Raw genomic sequence first — 19,123 nt, 5'->3', positions numbered from 1 at the left:
AAAGCAAGTTCCCAGTGTCCCTCTCTGGCTGGCTGTGGCTGAGGGTCTGCCAGTAACAGGAGCTGCATTCCTGCTGTTATTACACCGGGCATTGGGAATGCAGCTCCTGATACAGCAGACATCAATGAACTCCCTTCCTGGAAGTTGCTTGCTTGCCTGTTGGAATTGCTGCAGGCTTTTGGTCTCCAGAACCATCTGTGGCAATAAGCTCTGTCTTTGAATGACGGCATCTGAAAATTTTTATGGGTCTCTGGCTACCAAATCTTGCAGTTTCCTTGTTTGTCAGCACAGGTTTGCTGCAGGTCAATAGTAGGAAGATCACAACTGTTGCTTTTATAGCCAGCATCCTCCTGCAAGCCAGTCCCAGAGATTTCACAGCAAGATCCTGCCTGTCCTAAAGCATCCCTGAAGGAACAGGGTATGACAGGTGACTCCTTTTCCAGAGAATTATTAGTGAGGAGCAGTCACAAGCTCAACTTTTTCACCTACAGCAGCCTTTGCTGGGGTGACATGGCAAGGTTTCAGATGATATTCAGGTTAGCAGCACCACTGTTGGCTCCAAAGGAGCTGAAGAAACTCTCATGTGAGAGCCCTGATATTTGCTGCTATTGTAGTGCACCTTCAGCTGTTAACCAGCACCTTTTCAGTTAAGCTGACTCAATCGATCCCCACCCTTCTGATGGTGCAGTGGCTGCAAGAACATGTCTTTCCCAAGCTTAGGCACTTGCTGGGTGTAGGACATGTGTCTTTGGTTTGTGCTTTAAAATGGATCTCCAAAATGGTATGACTTAGAGATTTGCCCTCCAAAAGGCCTTATTTTCCCCAAATCATGCTGGTCATACAGTTTACAGTACAGCTCTATAAACAGTGTAGCTGAACAACCAAAGGGTCAAAGAGTGCCTGGGGGGGGGGGGGAGGAGTGGGCACAAACAGCTGTGAGGCACAGGGACATAAACCAGCTTTGCCAGTGGAAGACCATGCCTCTTATGCTGGTCGCAGACATCAATTGTCTTCATTTTATGCTCATTTTTCTAAACTGTGACAGCTACTTCATTGCATTAAGATAAAGTTATTGCCATCATCAAAGAGTGGTAGAAAACCTGTGACTCGGGGAACTGGGGCTTTGTTATTAAATATACTTTGATATACACATCTGGTTTTAGGTACTTAGACACTTACACAGTATTAAGTTTAGAAATGATGGTACCTCTATGTTTTAGCTAGTCCCAGTATTAAATATCGCTGGGTAGGGGCAATTTTTAAGGTGAGTGGTAGTTACTCATCTTGTCCTTTGACTCTAGATATCTGGCATTGCCAAGAGTCATGAAGCTGATCCACTAATAACACAGAAAAATCTCTGTTTATAGCTTCAGAGTCAAATCAGTAAAAACAATGGCATACGGTTGCTATGGCTATTTATGCTCCATCTGGATTTCATATTGCAATGCTCTATTACAGTGGAAAAAAAGATACAGAAAAATACATAATCCATCTTAAAAAATATTTTATTATTTGCCAAATTGAATGCACTGTTTGGTTTTCTTGAGGGGAGGCACAGAAACACACAGACTAGAACAAAGGGCTTATTTATAATTTTGATGCCTCTAAGATCATCTTACCAGCCTTTCTGCAAGCTACTTGTCACATCTCCCTTCACTAGACGCTTCATCAATTCTATACCTTGTGGCTGACCTACAGAACTGGTGGTCTAACCATCAGATGGATGCCTGGCATGTGACAATAGCTTCTCCAACTTCGGTGAAAGGTATGTGACCAGCACCTCTCCATACAGCCCATGGCTTCACATGTTATGTATGCACAACTGTACAGTGATATGTATAAATGAGATCCCCAAAGGAATCTGTCCTTCCTCTGAGCCAAGTTACAATAATTTAGAAGTTCCAGGGGGATAATCTAGGTAGCCAGATCTTGGGTCTTGCTATAAGGGAACTTGGTTTTCTGTGCCAATAAAGAAGGGGGGTGTAGGGGTGTGTGTGTGTGCATGTGTAAGGACGTATGAATGAAGGGCTGTATGTACATATATGGGCAAACAGGTATCTGCACATCTGTGTGTCTGTGCGTGCTTGCAGGCACATATTTGGATGCCAAAACAGGTTCTAGCTACGTGATGCCCCTTAGTTGGAGAGCACATGAATAACAAAGGGAGAGAGGAGAATAAGATTTGATTCCCGGGTGCCCAAGTACCCCACATCCACAGTGCCTAGGAATGATAGAGATGGTGGCCAGCAGCGGTTGGGAAAGGAGCCCCCATGGTGGCCGAGTGGTGAAAGTTACAGCCGTCACCTGCCTTTGTGCTCGGATATTCCACGCTGCCAGGACAGCTGTGGTAAAAGTCTACTTTGTGCTGGGCAATGAAGCCCACCGTCTGCTGGACGCTGCAGGTGCCCCCACCTTTGCCAAAGACTCCTCCATCCTCACTGGTCACGATCGTGTAAGCGTTCTGCCCTGCTCCGTAGTGCTGACGGGGGGGAGGCACGGTTTGGATGTTGTTGGCTGCAGTGATGGGGTAGCCCTGGTGGAACTTGGGGTGCACGTCCAGGTAAGTACTTGGCTGGAAACCACCCTGGAAGGGAAAGACAGTGAGTCAGAACACATAGCTTCTCCACTGGCATCCACAGGCCTGACACGTACTGGGGCTCTGTCCCTTCATATTTCATGTTGTCTCTTGATCAGCAGCAATGGCGTGGGAGGGCAAGAAGAACCATACCCACCCCCATAGCTCAGGGCTGGATACACAGCTGTGTGTGTGTGTGTGTATATATATACATATATATGAGGAAAACAGCTTTTCTCTGGAAGCATTTCAGTGGCATAGTCAGCCCATTGCTAGGCTGCCTACAGAACATGGAGAGTCACGCCAAGTCTGTGCCTCTGCGCTGAACAAACCAGAAGGCAGGGTACGCCGATGCTTGTATGCTTAAGTTGCCCCCGTGGAGGAAATATATCACCGGACTTATCTGCCCAGATGGAAGGGCCACACTGAGCCACGTGCTGTGTTCTTACTTGCGTGAGGCACTGAGCCCGTTCAGTCCACAGGCTATGCTTCTGGCACCTTTTCAGCTTCATCCTCCGGTTCTGGAACCAAGTCTTCACCTGGGTGGGAAAGGGTGAGCAGAGAAAACATCAGCAAAGGAGAGGGAAGAGCAAATGTTATCAGATTCACAAGCAGGAAGAACCAGGGGGAGAGTGACCAGATGGCATAGATATATGGGCAGCAGCAGATAAAGGCCTTGAAGAGCTCCCTGGGGTCGTTGCCCAGGGGAGATGTCTGTCTCGCAGCCTCAGCGGGCGGCCAGTGCATCTGCAGGGGGGGAGGGGGCGGCATCATGTCCACGGACAGTCACGGCTGTGACAAATCGGCTCCTTTCCATCACAGAGATGAATGACTGGTGCAAATTAGACCCACCCAGGTCTCTACAACCCCCCTGAGCTACAGGCAAACTTCTGACACGCGGTTTCTGCACGCTTGCGAGCGGAGAAGGGAGAGGCTTACTCCTTGTACCCAGCAGGTCCCAAATGCAAAGCTCCTTGCTGGGGTGAATTCCAGAGCCGTTTGCCTCCAGGGCTGTGTCTGTGCTGTGAGAGCAGCCTTTGCAGGGATGTGGATTGAAGGAAAGAGCGGATTGTCCCACAGGTCTTGTTCCTGACAGAACCAGTTCAGTGTGTGCGTGCCTATGTGTGCACCTACAAAGCATATGTAACTTTTTTAGTCCCGAGGCATCCGGGAGCATCCCGGCCATCATGCCCAGCTCTTGGATCCAAATTCCAGGCAGATTTTGGACTTGTAACTGCAAGCACTTGTGCCCCATTGCCCAACCCCCTCTGCTTTAGAAGGGCATCATTGGAGCCAGCAGCAGTTCCCTACACACAACCTACCTGGAGATCAGCAGAGATGCTGAAAGGCTGCAACGTATGAACCTAGCAGTACCTGCGTGGAGGGGGGAGTGGGTGTCGAGCAGCCAGGCAGTGCTCAGCGTGGGACATTATTAGGTATGGGACAAGATCAGCCTTAGGAAACGTGAGCAATAGCTTTCAGCATGTTGCAGCCCTGGGATTCAGAGAACTGATGCATGCCAGGGTTTCTGTGAAGTTCACCAGTGCATGGAAAAAGGCTGTGAAGTGCTGTCAAGCCCAGGGTAGAGGCTGTTTGTGGCAAACAGCATATTCATCGCTGTGTTTGCAATTCTACTACAAGTGTTGGCACCAGTACCCTTAACTGACCCCTCACTGGGGACGCCCCAGTGAGGTGCCACTGGCTCTCTTCTCCCCCAGCAGTGCTTTTGATCTCTGGGCAGGAATAGGCAGGGGAGCAACTGTTAGCTGGCACCTTTGCCTCTACTCTCTGCTGGGGACTCATCTTTCCATCCTGTCACTGCCTTATGCAACCACTCAGCCGCTGTGTGACAGGTATACCAGGGGTCAAAAATCTCCATGTTCACCTGCTTGTAGGTGAGCCCCAGGGCGGCAGCCAGCTCCCGGATCTGCTGGGGGCTGAGGTACTTCTGGCTCTGGAACCGCTGGTGCAGGGTTTGCAGCTGCTCCTTGGAGAAAGCCGTGCGGCTCTTGGCTTTCCTCACCCCCTCCATGCCATCTTCTCTGCCCTTCTGAGACTTAGCCGTAGGCTGTGGGGACGAGGATGCCGAATGTGGACTGGTGGCTGAATCTGGTGTGAATTGGCTGAAATTCCCAGAACTGGACGAAGCTGGGGATACTTCTGGAAGAAAAAAAGACAATGGGAAAAGATATACAAGACATAACGGGACATGCTGTATGGGTATGAGCATGCTCCCTGCCTGCTGTAGAGCTCCCTCCCTACCAGACAGGGGCTTTCCTGAAGCAAACTCTTGTTGTCACCCTCCTTCCTTCATGGACCTGTGAGCACAGACAGGCCCGCTGGCAGCAAGCAGCTTCCCAGCTCAGCCTTCCAGGATGCCAGTAGCTCCCTTTTGCCAGGTGGAAAACTCAGGGCAGGGAGGGGAGAATGGTGCACATTGGCTCACAGTGTCACTATCCTCCTCCCGAAGGCCCCCGCAATATTTTGGTCTCAGTGTGGTGTAAAAAGGCCTGGTCATGACTGCAAGCATAGCTTTGGGTTGGTGACCGGGGTCCCCAAAACTGCCTGCCCAGCAATCTCGAGGCACTTGATAGACAGTGGCAAAGCAAGAGCCGCCCAGGGCGTACGGTGGGGCAGAGCAGTCGGTGCTTACAGCGATGGGGCGGCAGGTGGAAAGCATCAGTCAGGCTTTGCATATTGGCTCACTCCTGTTCGCCTGTGGCTCCCACCACAGACCATCCCACTACGGGCAACACGTGTATAGACGGAGGGACCTGTTCCGCTGAGGGGGGCTTCTGGCAAGAGAAGAATGAAGGAGAGAAATTTGACGTGGAAGTGGGGAGGGGGAGAGGAAAGGTGGATGTGTGGGACAGGTGAGAAGAGCCAGTAATCCTGTACCAGGGACATGGGGGACAAAATTCGAGAGTGCAGAGGCAGGTGTCCAAGCCCCTTCTCATTTGTCCTCTTACATGTCTTAAGGGGACTCTGTTGAGGACAAAGTCAAGATAAAGATCTAAAGGAAAAACTTCCGAAACAATTGGCTACCAGTCCAGACAAAAGCTGCCAAGATGCAAAGTCACTCAGGCTGCCTGAATAGGAAAATGCTAACAAGAGAGATTACCCCAGCACCCTTCTGTCAGGTGCCTGCTCGCTGGGGTCTGTGAGAGGCTGAGACCTTTTCAGGGCAGCCGTGACTGAAGGGCTGCAATGCCAGTCTTCCCCCTGCCCCATAACTGCAATGATAAATCTGTCCACCCCTCCTTCCTCCAGCTGCTCCTCTGCAAACCCTTCTGCATGGTCTATCCCCTCTCCTCCTACTGACATTTCAGGAGAGAGGAGGTGCAGTGAATGGGGCAGTGCCATTTTCAGTACGCACCCTCTGACTGTTGAGCCCAACCAAGAGCCCCCAATCTCCATCCTAGTCACCCTAAGAGCTGTGACTGAAGCCCGCCGAGACACCCTCCTCAACCTCCCGAACGTATGTCCAACGCAAAGTACTGACGCCCTCCTGAGGAATGGGCTCCCCATCCACCCTACCAAACCCTTCCTTCTTCTGTCCCAAGGTGAGAGGCTCCTAAGCAATCGCTCAAAAGCCTGGAAGTGTTGCTGGGCCTCAGAAAGGTGGCCATGTCCTCCTGACAGAGGCACACGCGTCTTTGTGGTGCCTGCCACAGTAGGGTTGCCTGCTCTTGGCTATTTCCTACCCTGGGAGATGATAACCGCTCAGAGCACGGGCTATGTGAAGGGGCAGGCGTGTAGTGGGGCAGGTTTCTGGTGCTGGGGAGCAAAGCCAGGAGAATTACGAAGGGATTCTGCCTACAAGGAGAAAGGGGCTGTCAACAGAAGAGGTGCAAGGGCCCGAGGTGTTATGTGCATGGGGGTAGACTGCAGAGCCTGAGAGGAAGCTGAACATCTGTGCACGGGCAGCTAAAATTTTGTGTGGTACCACAGGATGCTTGGTTCCTACAGGCTGTGCAGTAAAAACCTTACAGGTAGGAAATGAGCATGCTGAGAATGTGGGCTTGGAAAACAGGAAAGTCTTCTGTTAGACAGGAACCACAGCAAGACACCGTAGAACTACAGCTCCCACGTGTTCCTGCTCAGGCTGTCACCCCAAACCGCCATGTAATCTACCACCTGCAGCTCGAGCGCAAGACAAAGGTGCTCCTTCTCCCATGAGAAGAGAGCGAAGGAAAAAGGAAGCAAGAAACGCAAACAGCAGTGCAACAGACATAAACGTGAAAAACCTAAGACAGACCCACTCCCACAAGCCCTTGACATCTGTAGGCGTTTGCTTCCATGACTGGGCTCCCTCTGTAGAGAGAGGCACCAGAGCAGAGTGTTTGAAGACGGATTTTAAGTCTATATGCCAGGCCCATTGTGGGCACGAATGAGTCAAGCTGCCTGCTGCCTCTGTGGAGCAGACAGCATGCAGAGAACCTAAGCCTTTCTCCAAACTACATGGCAAGTAGCCACGTGCCAAGTAGCCACTAGCCACTCGCTCTGCCCGAGCCTGTAGCTCTCTGTGGCATCTGACAGCTTGGAACCGACCGTTACCCTGCTGACCGTACTACGGGGCTGGCCAAAAACCTGCTTTCATCAGCTATTCTATTGCCGCTCACTGGAGCGGGAGAGGAATGGCAGGAACAGAAAATGCCACCGTGGTGCGGCCTGGACTTTTTTGCAGAGGGAAAGGCAAGGCAACAAGAGCACGGAAAGGAGAGGGAAAATAGGGAGAGGAAAATGGCAAATGGAAAGAAGCAGAGAGTAACAGCGCTGGATTTAAAGGGAGCAGATTTCCCGGCACAGGGATTCAGAGCTTGCCTTGGCCCAAGTTTAATGAGCATGTGAAGGGGGCGAGGAGTTTGTAAGGGGATAAGGGATGCCACGAGCAGAATTACCTTCAGGATTTGTTTCTCTCCTTAGCACACGACAGCATTTGCCTAAAAGGAGGCCCAGACACTCCTGCCCCGAGAGCCATGAACTTCCATGAGACCATGCTGTCACACTGCCCGTCAGCCGGCAGCACAGCCCTGCCAGCGCCTGGCCTCTCCCAGGCTCTGGTGAGGTTTAGGAAACCGGTTCACGGTCACCAAGGAGAAGTAGCGCGGAAAGGTGGTGTGACCGCCCAAGGTCACCCATCCTCCTTGCCCGCCACGTCACGCTTTGCCCAGCTCACACGTTAGGAAGCCAAGGCAGGGAGGGAGAAAAATTCGCCCAGGGTGGTTAAGCGAGTGGCTGACCGGGGACGGCGGGTATCCCGGGGATCGGCTGTAGGATTTAGCTGAAGGGCCTTACCTGCCATCTGCCTCTTCCCTCCTACCTCCGGAGACTGGCTGGCACCGGCGGCTGCCGCTGGCCCACCCGGGGTGGGGGTATGTCCTGCCTCCCCCGCCGAGTTCCAGTAAAATTCCAGGTACCCCATGCCGGTCCCGCTGGGGTAAGGCTGGTAGGGGGGCAGAGCCAAGTGCGCACACATGGCGGGCAGAGGGAGGGCTGGTTCCCCCAACTCCTGATGGATGTCACCTTCACTGGGGGGGGGGGGGGGGGCAGGTCTCAGCAGCAAGCTGAGGTAGCCCCGAAGTGTAGACAGGCAGTTACCTTTATAGCCGGCTATACCCTGCCCGGGACTGCAATATTCACCATCGCCCGCTCCTCCGGGCTCTTTGTCATGTTAAAGAGGCTGATTGGTGGGGTGGGGACAGAGCTGGGGGGGTTGGGGGGGGGGGGGAGAAAGCCACACATGGCATCAGGACTAAAATATGTCCCCTCTGAATTCTTCCCATTCTGCAGGTTCCTCAGTCACACCTGAGCAGGGGTCTGATCCAGAGCCCCGGGAAGCCTCCTCCTGCTTGCTGCTTTGGGCTCAGCTCCAGTTGTCCTGTCACAAAATAACCCCGTGAGCGCAGACAACCTTAGAAGACAGCCTTTCACTGCGCTGGGGGGGCAAATCCCCACCAATCTCCACCACATGGGAGCTGACAGGAGGTAGATCTGGTGCTGAGCTGCTCAGTACCGTGCCGGCCAAACCCAAGCCCTGGCTCCACGTTACGGGGAGGGTTCTGAGACCTTTGCTTTGTGGCTTGTGTCACATTGACACCCCCCCCATGCACACACCCTGCGGACCTGCGCTTCCCACACTCCTGGTGCAGATGGCAGAGACGGAGCAAGGGGGGAAAAAAACAAGTAAGGATCAGACCTGGGGGCTAGAACCTAACTTTTTTTTTTTTTGAAACTGAGAAGGGATTTCCTTCACAGAGGCATTTGAGGGAGCCAGCTGAAAATGTGTCTGGCCCATCTTCCACATGGCTGTGCCAGAGCAAACTCGGAAACACTGGACGAGTCACATCCAACACCAGGTCTCATTTTGCAGAGCAGACTCAGAAATCTCAGCCGGCTGGTCTACAGAGGCACAATCAGCAAAGACATTTTCACTCTGGAGGTAGGAAAAGATTTAGTGCAGGTAAGGTCCACAGCTGACAGATTTGCTCCCCCGTGGCCTTTCAAAGGCACGTCCTTTCATTTGTGTAGTCTTGGTTGTGGCCTTCACCAGGCTGTCGCTGGCTGGTTGGAATAAAGAAGATGAAGAGCTTCCTTTAAGGCAGGGTTAGCTGATGTTTGCTGACATATGGCCCACCCAAGGGGGACAGGCACCTGCAGAGCTGTTCATTAAATAACCAGAGGTAAGTGAGTGAGCCACAGAATTCAGCTATGGGCCTGCAGGTTGGTCTGCTCTCTGGGCTTGCTGCAGTCCCTTTCGCTCAGGAGGATTTGCTCTGCCTGTGTTTAGGAAGATTTCATTAGTTTCACCTCAAAAGACATTGTGAGTCTCTAGCTAATGTCTGTATTTCTCAATGCACAGACTGAAGTCCCAGAGTTAATTCAAATATTTCTTGCTAGAACCAGCCCTGCCTTAGTACCAGGACATGTGCATGCCTCATGTCAGAAGCTCAGAGCTGAGCTTTATGCTTTTAAAATGATTTAACCTGGACTGTCCCTGTACCCCTCTGTGCCTCTTTGCTCCACAGGTGCTTGTCTGCTTGCCTTCTTCCCAAGCCTGTGCTAGCACCCAGTACTTGCCCAACAGGCCAGAGAGGGGAACCCGCTTGCTGTGAGAGTGTTCAAGTATCAGCAGGGAGAAGAAACAGATAGGTGGGGGTGAGCAAGACCATAGGAAATGGGATTTGCATCAGTTTAAAAGGATGTAGAACTCCCCTTCTACCAGCACTTCTGCTGCTGCTCTGTGTCCCGTGGCATTAGTCCCGGCTTCCCTGTCCGTAGAACGGGCGCAACTTGGGAGCCTTCTGAGATCCCTGCATGGGAAACCAAAAGGAAGTGCAGGACTGGCCTGTGGGTGAACCTGAAAGTCAATGCAGCTTCTCTTGAGCCATCATGGGCAGACCATTCAACTTAATTGCCACATCACAGCATGATTCTGCTGCCTTGGGACCATCCACTTTCCCATGAGGTGCAGACTGGAGGCAGCTAAGGGCCTGGCTAGGGTCTCTTTAACTCGACACTCAGTATTACGTTTTCTGTTTGCATGAAACACTTTTGTGTGCCTACAAACTGCAGGGACTGACATCTCTCTGCACAAGAAATGCAGTTTTAAATATGAAATTAACTTGAAAAACTTAAAGCAAAAAGAAGGGCTTTTGAGCACATCAGCCCCAATAGAATCCCAAGAACATCCTGAATATGGCAATCACTCCGCAGCAGCCTCTACACGGTGGTTTTGGCTCATGCCTCACTTGTGAATCATTCCCCGTTTCAGAGCTGCAGTGCCACATGAGCTCAGATCACCATCCCTCCTATCTGCCCTCAGGCCCTAGCTGATTAAGCAAAGGGAGACACACCAATGACCTGAGCTGTACAGGGCTTGGGACCCCGCTGGGCAGCTCCAGTGCCACCAGTCAAGGAGAATGTCACGTGCTCCTTCTTATTCACGTCTGGCCTGTTACCGTACCTTGGTCTTCAAGTTTTCGTGGCCTTAGATGCAGTTAGAAAATGGTAGCAGACCAAGGCAGCAGACCTGCAGGATAGCAACATGTCTTCTAAGACTGTTTAATCTGAAGACCTGGCAGAAAACATGGCGTGGGGTGCTGGCATGGGTGGCAGTGGGTATCCGTGTACTTGTTGGGAGTCTCACTGGCTGAGCACTTTGCACTTGAGCTCCTTGATTTCAGCGACTTCTGAAGGTGTCTGGGATCTTTCTTGCAAAGTGCCCAGAGGCCATAATAAACTGGCGTAGTCACCTGCACTACAAAGTCCCGCTGGGCAGAAGCCGGGGTGGAGGATGGTGCTACCCCTGGGAGCAGAGCCACCGGCCCGGCTGGACCGGTGAGTGGGGCGGCACGGAGGGAATCACCTCCCCGGGGGCGGGAGGGGGGACCGGGAGGCAGAGGAGCTGAAGGAACCTCGGGGCCTCACCCTCGGCGGTTTCAGAGCAGCAGCACCTCTCGGGGAGCAGCTTATCTCCCCCGTGCCGCACGTGACACAGCCGCTGGCGCAGGCAGCGGCTCCCTAAAACCGGCACCGCGGGCAGCCGGCAGATGTGGCTCGGCATCGCGCTGAGCCAGACCCTCGCTGGTTTGGTACTGTGTTATTCCAGGCTGGGCCCAAACACTCGCTATCATCTCACGGTCATCTCCGCGAAAGCCTTTCCAGGCTCATGCTCTTGGCTCCGAGGGCTTTCTAGTATCTTGAGCAACCTTTATGTGCTCTTCTGTACCGTGAAGCCGAAAGCACACTCCAATAAAAAGAGGGTAAATTCTTCACAGGCGTGTTAGTAACATGATCTTGCATCAACAGATAAGTCCTTTGCTTTCTCTCAGATGGCGCTGACCTCTGCAACAGTCACAGCAATGAAACAGTAGCCTGTGAATGACGAGGTTTCCCCCATAAAGGCAGTGGTATAGGAAGACTAGTAGTTAGAGAGACCAGGAGGAAAGAGGAAAAGTCCTCATTCTCTGTCCCCATGCCCTCCACGATGTGGTTGTAGCTCATGCTGACTTGCTCAAGATGATAGCCACAAAGCAGTGAACGCAGGTGCTACTGACAGGGTAAATCTAGTGACACGGAAGGCAGGAGAGGCTGAAAAAACAACCTTGAAAACTGGGCTGGGATTATGGACATCATTCAGAAGATGCTCAGGCGGAGCAGAAGATGGAGAACATACTCATGGAAATGGTTTCTGTAACTAGGTCCTTTCACTGGCACAGTCCGTATGGTTGTGACAACCTGATATTGTTATAACAATCCCTGCCTACCTTTCATAGGTGACCTCAGCAAAATCATCCTTCCAGGCAACACATTTTGATTTGTTTGGGGGTTTTTTTTTGCTTCTGCTTTTCACTGGGGTTTTAGGTAATAAATCACCTTTGAGACCTCTTCATTTGTAGTTGCTGCTCTTTTCTCCTAAAAGAGGAATCAGACAGGGTCAAATGGAAAAGCTCAGATCTGGATAAAGACACTGGACGGCCCTGACTCTGAGATGTCTGTGTTCTGGCGAAGTGTCCCATGACAGCTAACACGCAAACAAGACTTGACGTGTACAGCGTGGACGTAACAGAGCAAGAATTAAAGTTAAAGCTGACAGCAGCCTGCATAGACTTAGATGTTCAGTCACAGCTTGAGCCCTCGTGGCTCACCTCTTCTTGGTGTAGCTCTGCCCAACAGCCTCTTCAGTGATGCTACAGCTGATGCCACCAACAAGAGTATCGCTACATCTGCATTCCTGTTTGGTTGGCAACGCTGGGGCAGTTTGGGCTGCAACAGTTTAGCAGTCCTTATTGCTACCGCTATAGCAGGAAAACAAATTTCTTGGAGGCTTGGCCTCACCAGACCCCACTCGGAGGGGGTGCGTGGGGAGCACGTCTGCTCAGAGGGACCTGTGCTGCAGGCTCCTGTGCTGCTAGCAGCAGGCGAGCGCCCTGCAACCCTCCAGAGGCTTTCTGGGCCACACAGTCTCTTTCTGTGACGAGTAATATTGGCAAACAAACATTTTTTTTTCTGTCCAAGTTGGCTTTTAAAAAAATTATGCTCTTCAGTCCTTGAACTTGCTGAATGGGGTTCTGGTTAAGTGTTCAAAGATAGTTAATGCAGTTGTTTTAAGACAAAGGCTTTGACAGTATTGTTTTATAGTATTTCTCCTTTGAAGCCTCAAACAAATGCCCTGCTTTGTTTAAACATTTGCGGAGGTTTTGTGATTGATATTGATAGTAATGCCTTAATCTAAAGACATTTTTAATAGCAATAAAGTGGAAAAGTAATATAGTTTGAATGATAGGAAGCAAAGTAGCTAAAACATTTCCACATTGCAACATTCCCACTCTGTTCCCCTTTTAACCACTTAGTTCAGCATGTTAATTCTTTAACTGTAACTTGAACTTGAATTTACTTCTCTTAAAATACCATATTTTTCTCCAGAGACTTTTCTTGTTTGGTGATTGATCATCTTCTAGATTTTTTCTTTGCTTTGTGTGAGACTGTGCTGTAATCTAGTCAGATCCGTGTGTTTACCTGTCCTCACAATGGCCTTGTCCTCCTTGCAAATACTGTTAATGAGTATGTACCAGAAAAGGAGGGTTTTTTTCCCCCTAACACATATGGTCTTGCTGTACTGAGGATAGGCAGCGGAAAGGAAAATTTATTCCAAAAAATCATAAACATGCTGCTGACGTTTGGGGTTTTTTAGGTGTGTCATGCTGGGCTGAAAAATTCTGAAAGGGGTAAAATATATGCCCAGTGAGGGAATATAACCAAGTTTCAGTTGGGTGATCAAAAAGAAAAAGGAAAAGGATTCCCCTTCTCTTCTTAGGCTATTCTGGGCCTCGAGCTAAATAGGGTCAGAGCTGGTACTTCACTGTACATAGCAGCCATCCAGACCCATAAAAAATTAAGTTAAGACCTCTCAGAGCTGGAAGATGTAAGGGGAGCTATGGTAACACCTACCGAAAAAAGCCTGGGGGAGGGGCTAGGAAGTCTGCAAACCTTAAATAACATTCATCAGTATTTTCTAGCTGCCTTCCATTTTTCCTTCTGTAAATGTAATTTAGGAGTAAACTTCCCATGTTAAGTGGTTTTGGTTCGTGAAGGAAGGGAACAGTCTGCAGAGGCCCCTTCTCTTAAATTATTCAGAGTAACAAAAGCCCAACTTATTTTGCTGTGCAAAATTTTTCAGTGAAAAGTAAAAGTGAAAATCTGTGTGAAAAAAAGTGAAAAGAGATGCATGTTTGCCAGCTGAGGTCTACCAAATTCAAGCAAGAGCAATACTATTTTGCAGGCATGCAAGCACTTGAACAAAGATCCACGTAATTTCATTTTCATGGATGGGGAAACTGAGGCACCCTATGGGCTCAGAAAGGGCCTGTTATTGTGCACCCACACATATTTATATACATATATAGATATTTAAATCCTCCCCCTCTGTTTCCTTCTCTCTCTTTTTTTTTTTTTTCTAATCTGCCCAGTGAAAAAAATGTAAGGGCCAAGAAATGAATGGGCTTAGTTTCCAACAAAGCAGTTTAGGACAAGCTGTTGATCATTATCAGGAGATGGATTTTTCTGCTCATACACCCTTCCTGAAGTCCTTCACACAGTGAGGCCCTCTAAGAGAAGTGTAATTTGACCCTGATGCCAAGAGGAAGGTGAAACTGGAAGAAAAGATCTCTGCCAGCCCTTCCTGGCACTCCCATAGGCTCCTGGGTCTCACCTTTAGGATTTTACTTCCCTGATCTGCTAAAAAAAATGTGATCAGAGTAGGCAGAAGAGAAGGCCCTGGACAGTGTCGCCATATCTACCACTTTTAGCTTCATTCCAACATCTCTTGAAATGTAGTGGATGATTCCTCTGCTCTCACCCATCCTTCACAAAGCTTTTTCAGTCCACCTTCTGTCTCTTGGCTTCATGTTTGAAAGGCATCTGTGGTTACTAGCCAAAGCAATTTCTCTGGCTATATGGCTACAAGCTTATGGGCAGTATGCAAATACAGCAAATTCTTGGCCAGCCTGATGCTGCCATGTGTTTCCACTTCCCAAATTGCCTGTCCATACTGTGTGTGTGCCACCAGCAGAAAGTTAATGCGAGTCCAGCATCTGAAATGGAACGTGCACTTTCCTCCTTCATTGGTCTTCATTTCCCTATTCAATGTGTGTTTTGTCTTTGAAGAAGAAAGTTTTTATATAAAGTAACAGCAAAGCTATGCTCCAGGTCCGTAGCGAGTTACTCCCTTAGAATAATGGATCTTAACTGTTGTTAGTGTTATCTGTGCTATATTTTCTCCCTGAAAAGAAAGGGTCTGATGGATTTTCCAATGCTTACATTTTTTTAGTACTTGAACGATTTCCCCTTCTCCTTAAAAAAAGCTATGAAGATTTTTAATGGTGGTCACTGCCATGGCACCAAGCTGTCTGAGGTCTTGAAATCTCAAATTGTGTTTAACCATTTCATGTAATGCAGAACATTTTAATCAAAATGTATTCATAGAGAAAACACTCTCCCACCATTAGACCCACTTGGTCCTACAGAGGTGTGGTCCCTGTGTGACCCTCCCCCTCCAACTTGTTCCTAGGCAAATCTTCCAAAGAATCCCCACTTAAGCCCAATTTGCAAAACTGTAGGTCTCCATGGCCCCTCTTCCAGCTGAGCTGTCCAAACCTGGGAATCCATCCCACTCATCCAGCCCTTTGATATTACACTTTTGACGAAGACATTTGAGGTAGGCTAGGCTCAAGCTAGGCTTTCCATGCTCTTTTCATGGTTTTCACTCATCCTGCTTCATGACCAGTGGGTCAGTAGGCAGTCTCCTAATGGAACGGTGAAAGGGTCCTCAATAACTTGTGAGTGTGTGGCACACAAGTAGAGGATGAGCTGGTAGGGAAACCCGCTCAAAGAACAAGGCAGGAGGAAGAGGAGACTGTGTTGGGACACCTCTGCAGGGGTGTAAGATACAGAGAGAGCAGGTGATGGATTTTGGCAGGTGGAAGAAAGTTAGAGGTTTCTCAGTTGCATTAAAAGGCTGTCTCTTAAGGGGCTTATAGGCCCTGGAGCATCAAACCTTACAGACTCTTTGACGTATCTAAGACTGGGAGAAGAATGCAGTGTGCTCCTTTTCCAGTCACCGGCTCTGGTATCTGGGATTCCACCAGCCCAAATGTGCCAGGAATTAAGTCTCCCCAGACAAACAGAGATAACATAGCAGAGCTCTGATCAAGGGACTGATATCAAAGGAGCAAATCTCTCAGCCCCGGGGATGAATCATCAGAGCAGTTTATTCCAACCGTTTCTCCTCCTTTCAAGTATCAGGTTCAATTGCAGCAACAGAAGCACAAAAGGCTTCGTCATTCTAGGTGCTGCAAAGACAGGGAAAACACAACCAGGAGGAATGGAATTCACAGGTGATACAAGGCTGGGAGGGTGTTGCAAATACCACAGAGAACAAAGAAGTAATGCAAAAGGAACCTATCTTGCTTGGGCAGGGAGGAAGAAGGAAAGATGGGGGCTAGTCATGCACCTGGGGAGAAAGAATCCCAAAGGTAAGTAAGTAATCAAAGGGAGATGTCTAGAAAGCACAGCATGGGGAAAAAAAAAAAAAAAAAAAAAAAGACAGGCAAAAGAGATGCATGTTTGCCAGCTGAGGTCTACCAAATTCAAGCAACAGCAATACTGTTTTGCAGGCATGCAAACACTTGAACAAAGATCCACATGATTTCGTTTTCATGGATGGGGAAACTGAGGCACCCTTTGGAGTCAGTAAAGGGCCTGTTATTGTGCAGCACTGCCCACACCTTGGCTAGGCAGAAACATCAGGATGTCAATGCAGAAAACTTTTGCCTTAGAGCTAAAGGGTGGTATTATGCACAGTCATGGTGAGATTACATGAAGGAGGTTACATTCTGGTTTGTGTGCCCTGCAAAATGAGTGGGGGAGAGGGAGGCCCCAGGGAAGAGCAGCAAGCACAGGAGTGTTATAAAATACAGCTCCTCTCTGCCAAGCGTGTAGCAAAGCAGAACTGCAGCATCTCATCTTCTCAGCAATCTGTAGATCTAATCTCTGTTTACACATGGGGGGATCTGTCTTGTGTGAAGGCATTCCCGCTGTCAGTTCCACTCAGGTTGCCCTTCCCACAAAGCAGGTGAGGACAGGTGGAAAGGGCTGAACTGGCAGACACAGTGCCAGAGACGGGGCTTTGATGAAAGTAAATAAGGTTGCCTGTCACTTCACCTCCGCCAGTTCTTTGCAATCATCTTACCTACGTACCAGCCCACTCTGGAACAGGGATGAGCCAGAGGGCCAAGCCAGGTCTGGTCCTCTGCCTCATCACCATCAGTAACGGTTATGTTGGATGATCCTCCAGCAGCTTTTACTGGGGCATCAGTCACATCATTGCTGGATCTTAATAAACAATGTTGTTAACGGGTCTGGTTCCCCCATGAGCTCTGTTAGCTCTGCAGGGCAAACAGGAGCAAGACCATCAACTCTGTAGAAAAATCAGTTGAAGCCTGTAGCTCTGACTCAGGTGCTCACCAGGACCCACAGAAGTGCAGCTGAGCTGTAGTCTGGTTTGGGTTGTCATTTGGAGTTTGGGGGGGGTGTTGCATATTTTGTGGGGTGGGGGCATGGCATTCATGTTTCAGAGTAGCCTTGTGCTTTGGCATGTCAAGATTTACCTCTATGAGCTATCAGTAGCTCTAAAAAATTGTTACTGATAATTACATTGCAGATGAACCTAAGCTTTGCAAGGAGAATTGGGGGGTGGGAATGGATGACAACCATCTACATGGACTATTTGCTAAGGATGAGGCACCTGGGAAACATACATGCTGATAGTGGGTTGCCAAATAATTAGGCATGTTTCGAAGCTACAGACAGGGTAACACAGAGTGTTACCTCCAGCGAGGCTGCACTTGGGGTCTTGTTTCCCTCTGGGCGCTGTGATCTAGCAGGAATGAGAGACCTCAGGAGCAAGGAAGCAATTCACAGCCCAGAGGTAACCAGTTTGGGGGATGTAATGTTAACTCATTGGGAGGACAACAGAGAGAGTGGGAGGCTGGTGGCCTGTGGAAATCTCAGCCTGGAAAAAAGCAGGAGAGAGTTTTTAAAGGGTCGTGCTATTCTTTTGGGACCCAGGTGAAGAAATACCTGTTGCTCACAGCAGAAGAGGCATGTAGCGAAAGTCACCTGGGCTCACCACAAAAAGCAGAGCCCTCAGGTGTCTCCCAGCCCCAGGCTCAGAGAAACACCTCTGGGCTTTGCCGGCGCGGTGCCCGAGGAGCTGTGAGCAGCAGAGCCCCCCGGGTGGCACAGCCACACACTAAGCTGCAGGGCCAGCACAGCACGAACCTCCGCCGCCAGCGGCAGCCCCGCCGGCATCCCCGCCGGGCATGTCCCTCTCCAGCACAGCAGAAGCCATCGTAAGGTGACCTTGCAGTAGGGCAGGACTTGAAGTATGCAAGGATGGCAGTAGGAGCATCCACCGGGCCACGGTCCCTGTGAGACAAGGCTTTGGCTTGGATTTGAGCTCAGCAGGTCCCCTGTGTCATGCAGAGTTTGGGATGGGATTAATGCAAGTTTGGTCACTGCCCAGGATAACGTGCCTCAAACCTCCACACCCTCCCCCAGAGCTTTAGGGCTATACATCTGGAAGAAAACCTGAGGCAGAGGAAGGACAGCGGCATGAAGCCGGGCTTAAAGAATGGCTCTTTAAGGGGAGACAGGGAAGAGCAAAGGGGAAGCAGAGAAGTGGGGAAGAGCAGGAGGAATGGGCTGAAACATCAGGGAAAATGCAGGGAGAATCCCAAAAGTGTGAAGGAGTGTACGGCCAGGTCACCCTCTGCTCTGTATACAGGCAGACCCTGCAACACATGGCATAGGCAGAAGGAGCTACAGGAGAAATGGGGCCATCAGAAAGCAGTGGGCTAATGCCATGCGGGAGAAGGAAGGACCAAGCAAGGTTCAGGGGCACAAGAAAGGCCTTGAGGTATGAGAGAGAGCCCAGAGCTGGACAGGTAATGCAAGCCAGTCTCCATCTACACTTTCAGTCTACCCATGTCTGCCCTTCCTAAGGCTGAGAGGAGATGCCAGCCTGGTGAAAGTGATCCCCCCAAAGGTGTATTGCTCCCTAGTTCTGGGCGTGCACAAGTAGATTCAGAGACAGATATATCAGAGAGCCTGTGAGGAGCAAGAGCCACTATGAGCCAGAAGGAGGAGAGGAGTCTAGCGAAATTCTAGCTACTTCCAAGGCCCTGGGAGATCATGGAAAGGAGAGGAAAGGGCCTTGTTGGTGCCAAGGAGCATGCATTGTGTTCAGCTTATAATGACTCCAGCGGTGCTTGGGGGGTTGGAGAAAAGACCCTGCTCCACCGAATGGAAGGAGAGCCTCCACCACTCTCACTGTGCTGTTTTGCCCCCTTTTTTGTGGTAGCTGGACCTCTGATGGAGACAAATCACCTAAGACAGCGTTAGCAAGGAGCAGGCGGACTTTTCAACTCTAGTAATAGAGGCTTCCACATGGAAAGACACAATCTCATGTCTCTGGCTGCTGCTGGA

At 50.0% G+C, this 19,123-nt stretch overlaps 1 protein-coding gene across 1 annotated transcript; it reads right to left on the bottom strand.

Moving 5' to 3' along the window:
* Positions 1–2,221: 2,221 nt before the first annotated feature.
* Positions 2,222–8,054, bottom strand: LOC115352854 (homeobox protein NANOG-like). Its single transcript, XM_030041552.1, has 4 exons — positions 7,874–8,054; positions 4,461–4,735; positions 3,025–3,114; positions 2,222–2,584 (listed from the first exon to the last, which is right to left on the bottom strand). The coding sequence occupies exons 1-4, from the start codon at positions 8,052–8,054 to the stop codon at positions 2,222–2,224; spliced, it is 909 nt and encodes a 302-aa protein (XP_029897412.1).
* Positions 8,055–19,123: the final 11,069 nt, after the last annotated feature.

Source organism: Aquila chrysaetos, chromosome 17, assembly GCF_900496995.4.
Source record: "Aquila chrysaetos chrysaetos chromosome 17, bAquChr1.4, whole genome shotgun sequence".
NCBI lineage: Eukaryota > Metazoa > Chordata > Aves > Accipitriformes > Accipitridae > Aquila > Aquila chrysaetos.
The sequence above is the reverse complement of the archived record's forward strand: the minus strand, read 5'-3'. Positions and strand labels throughout refer to the sequence as shown.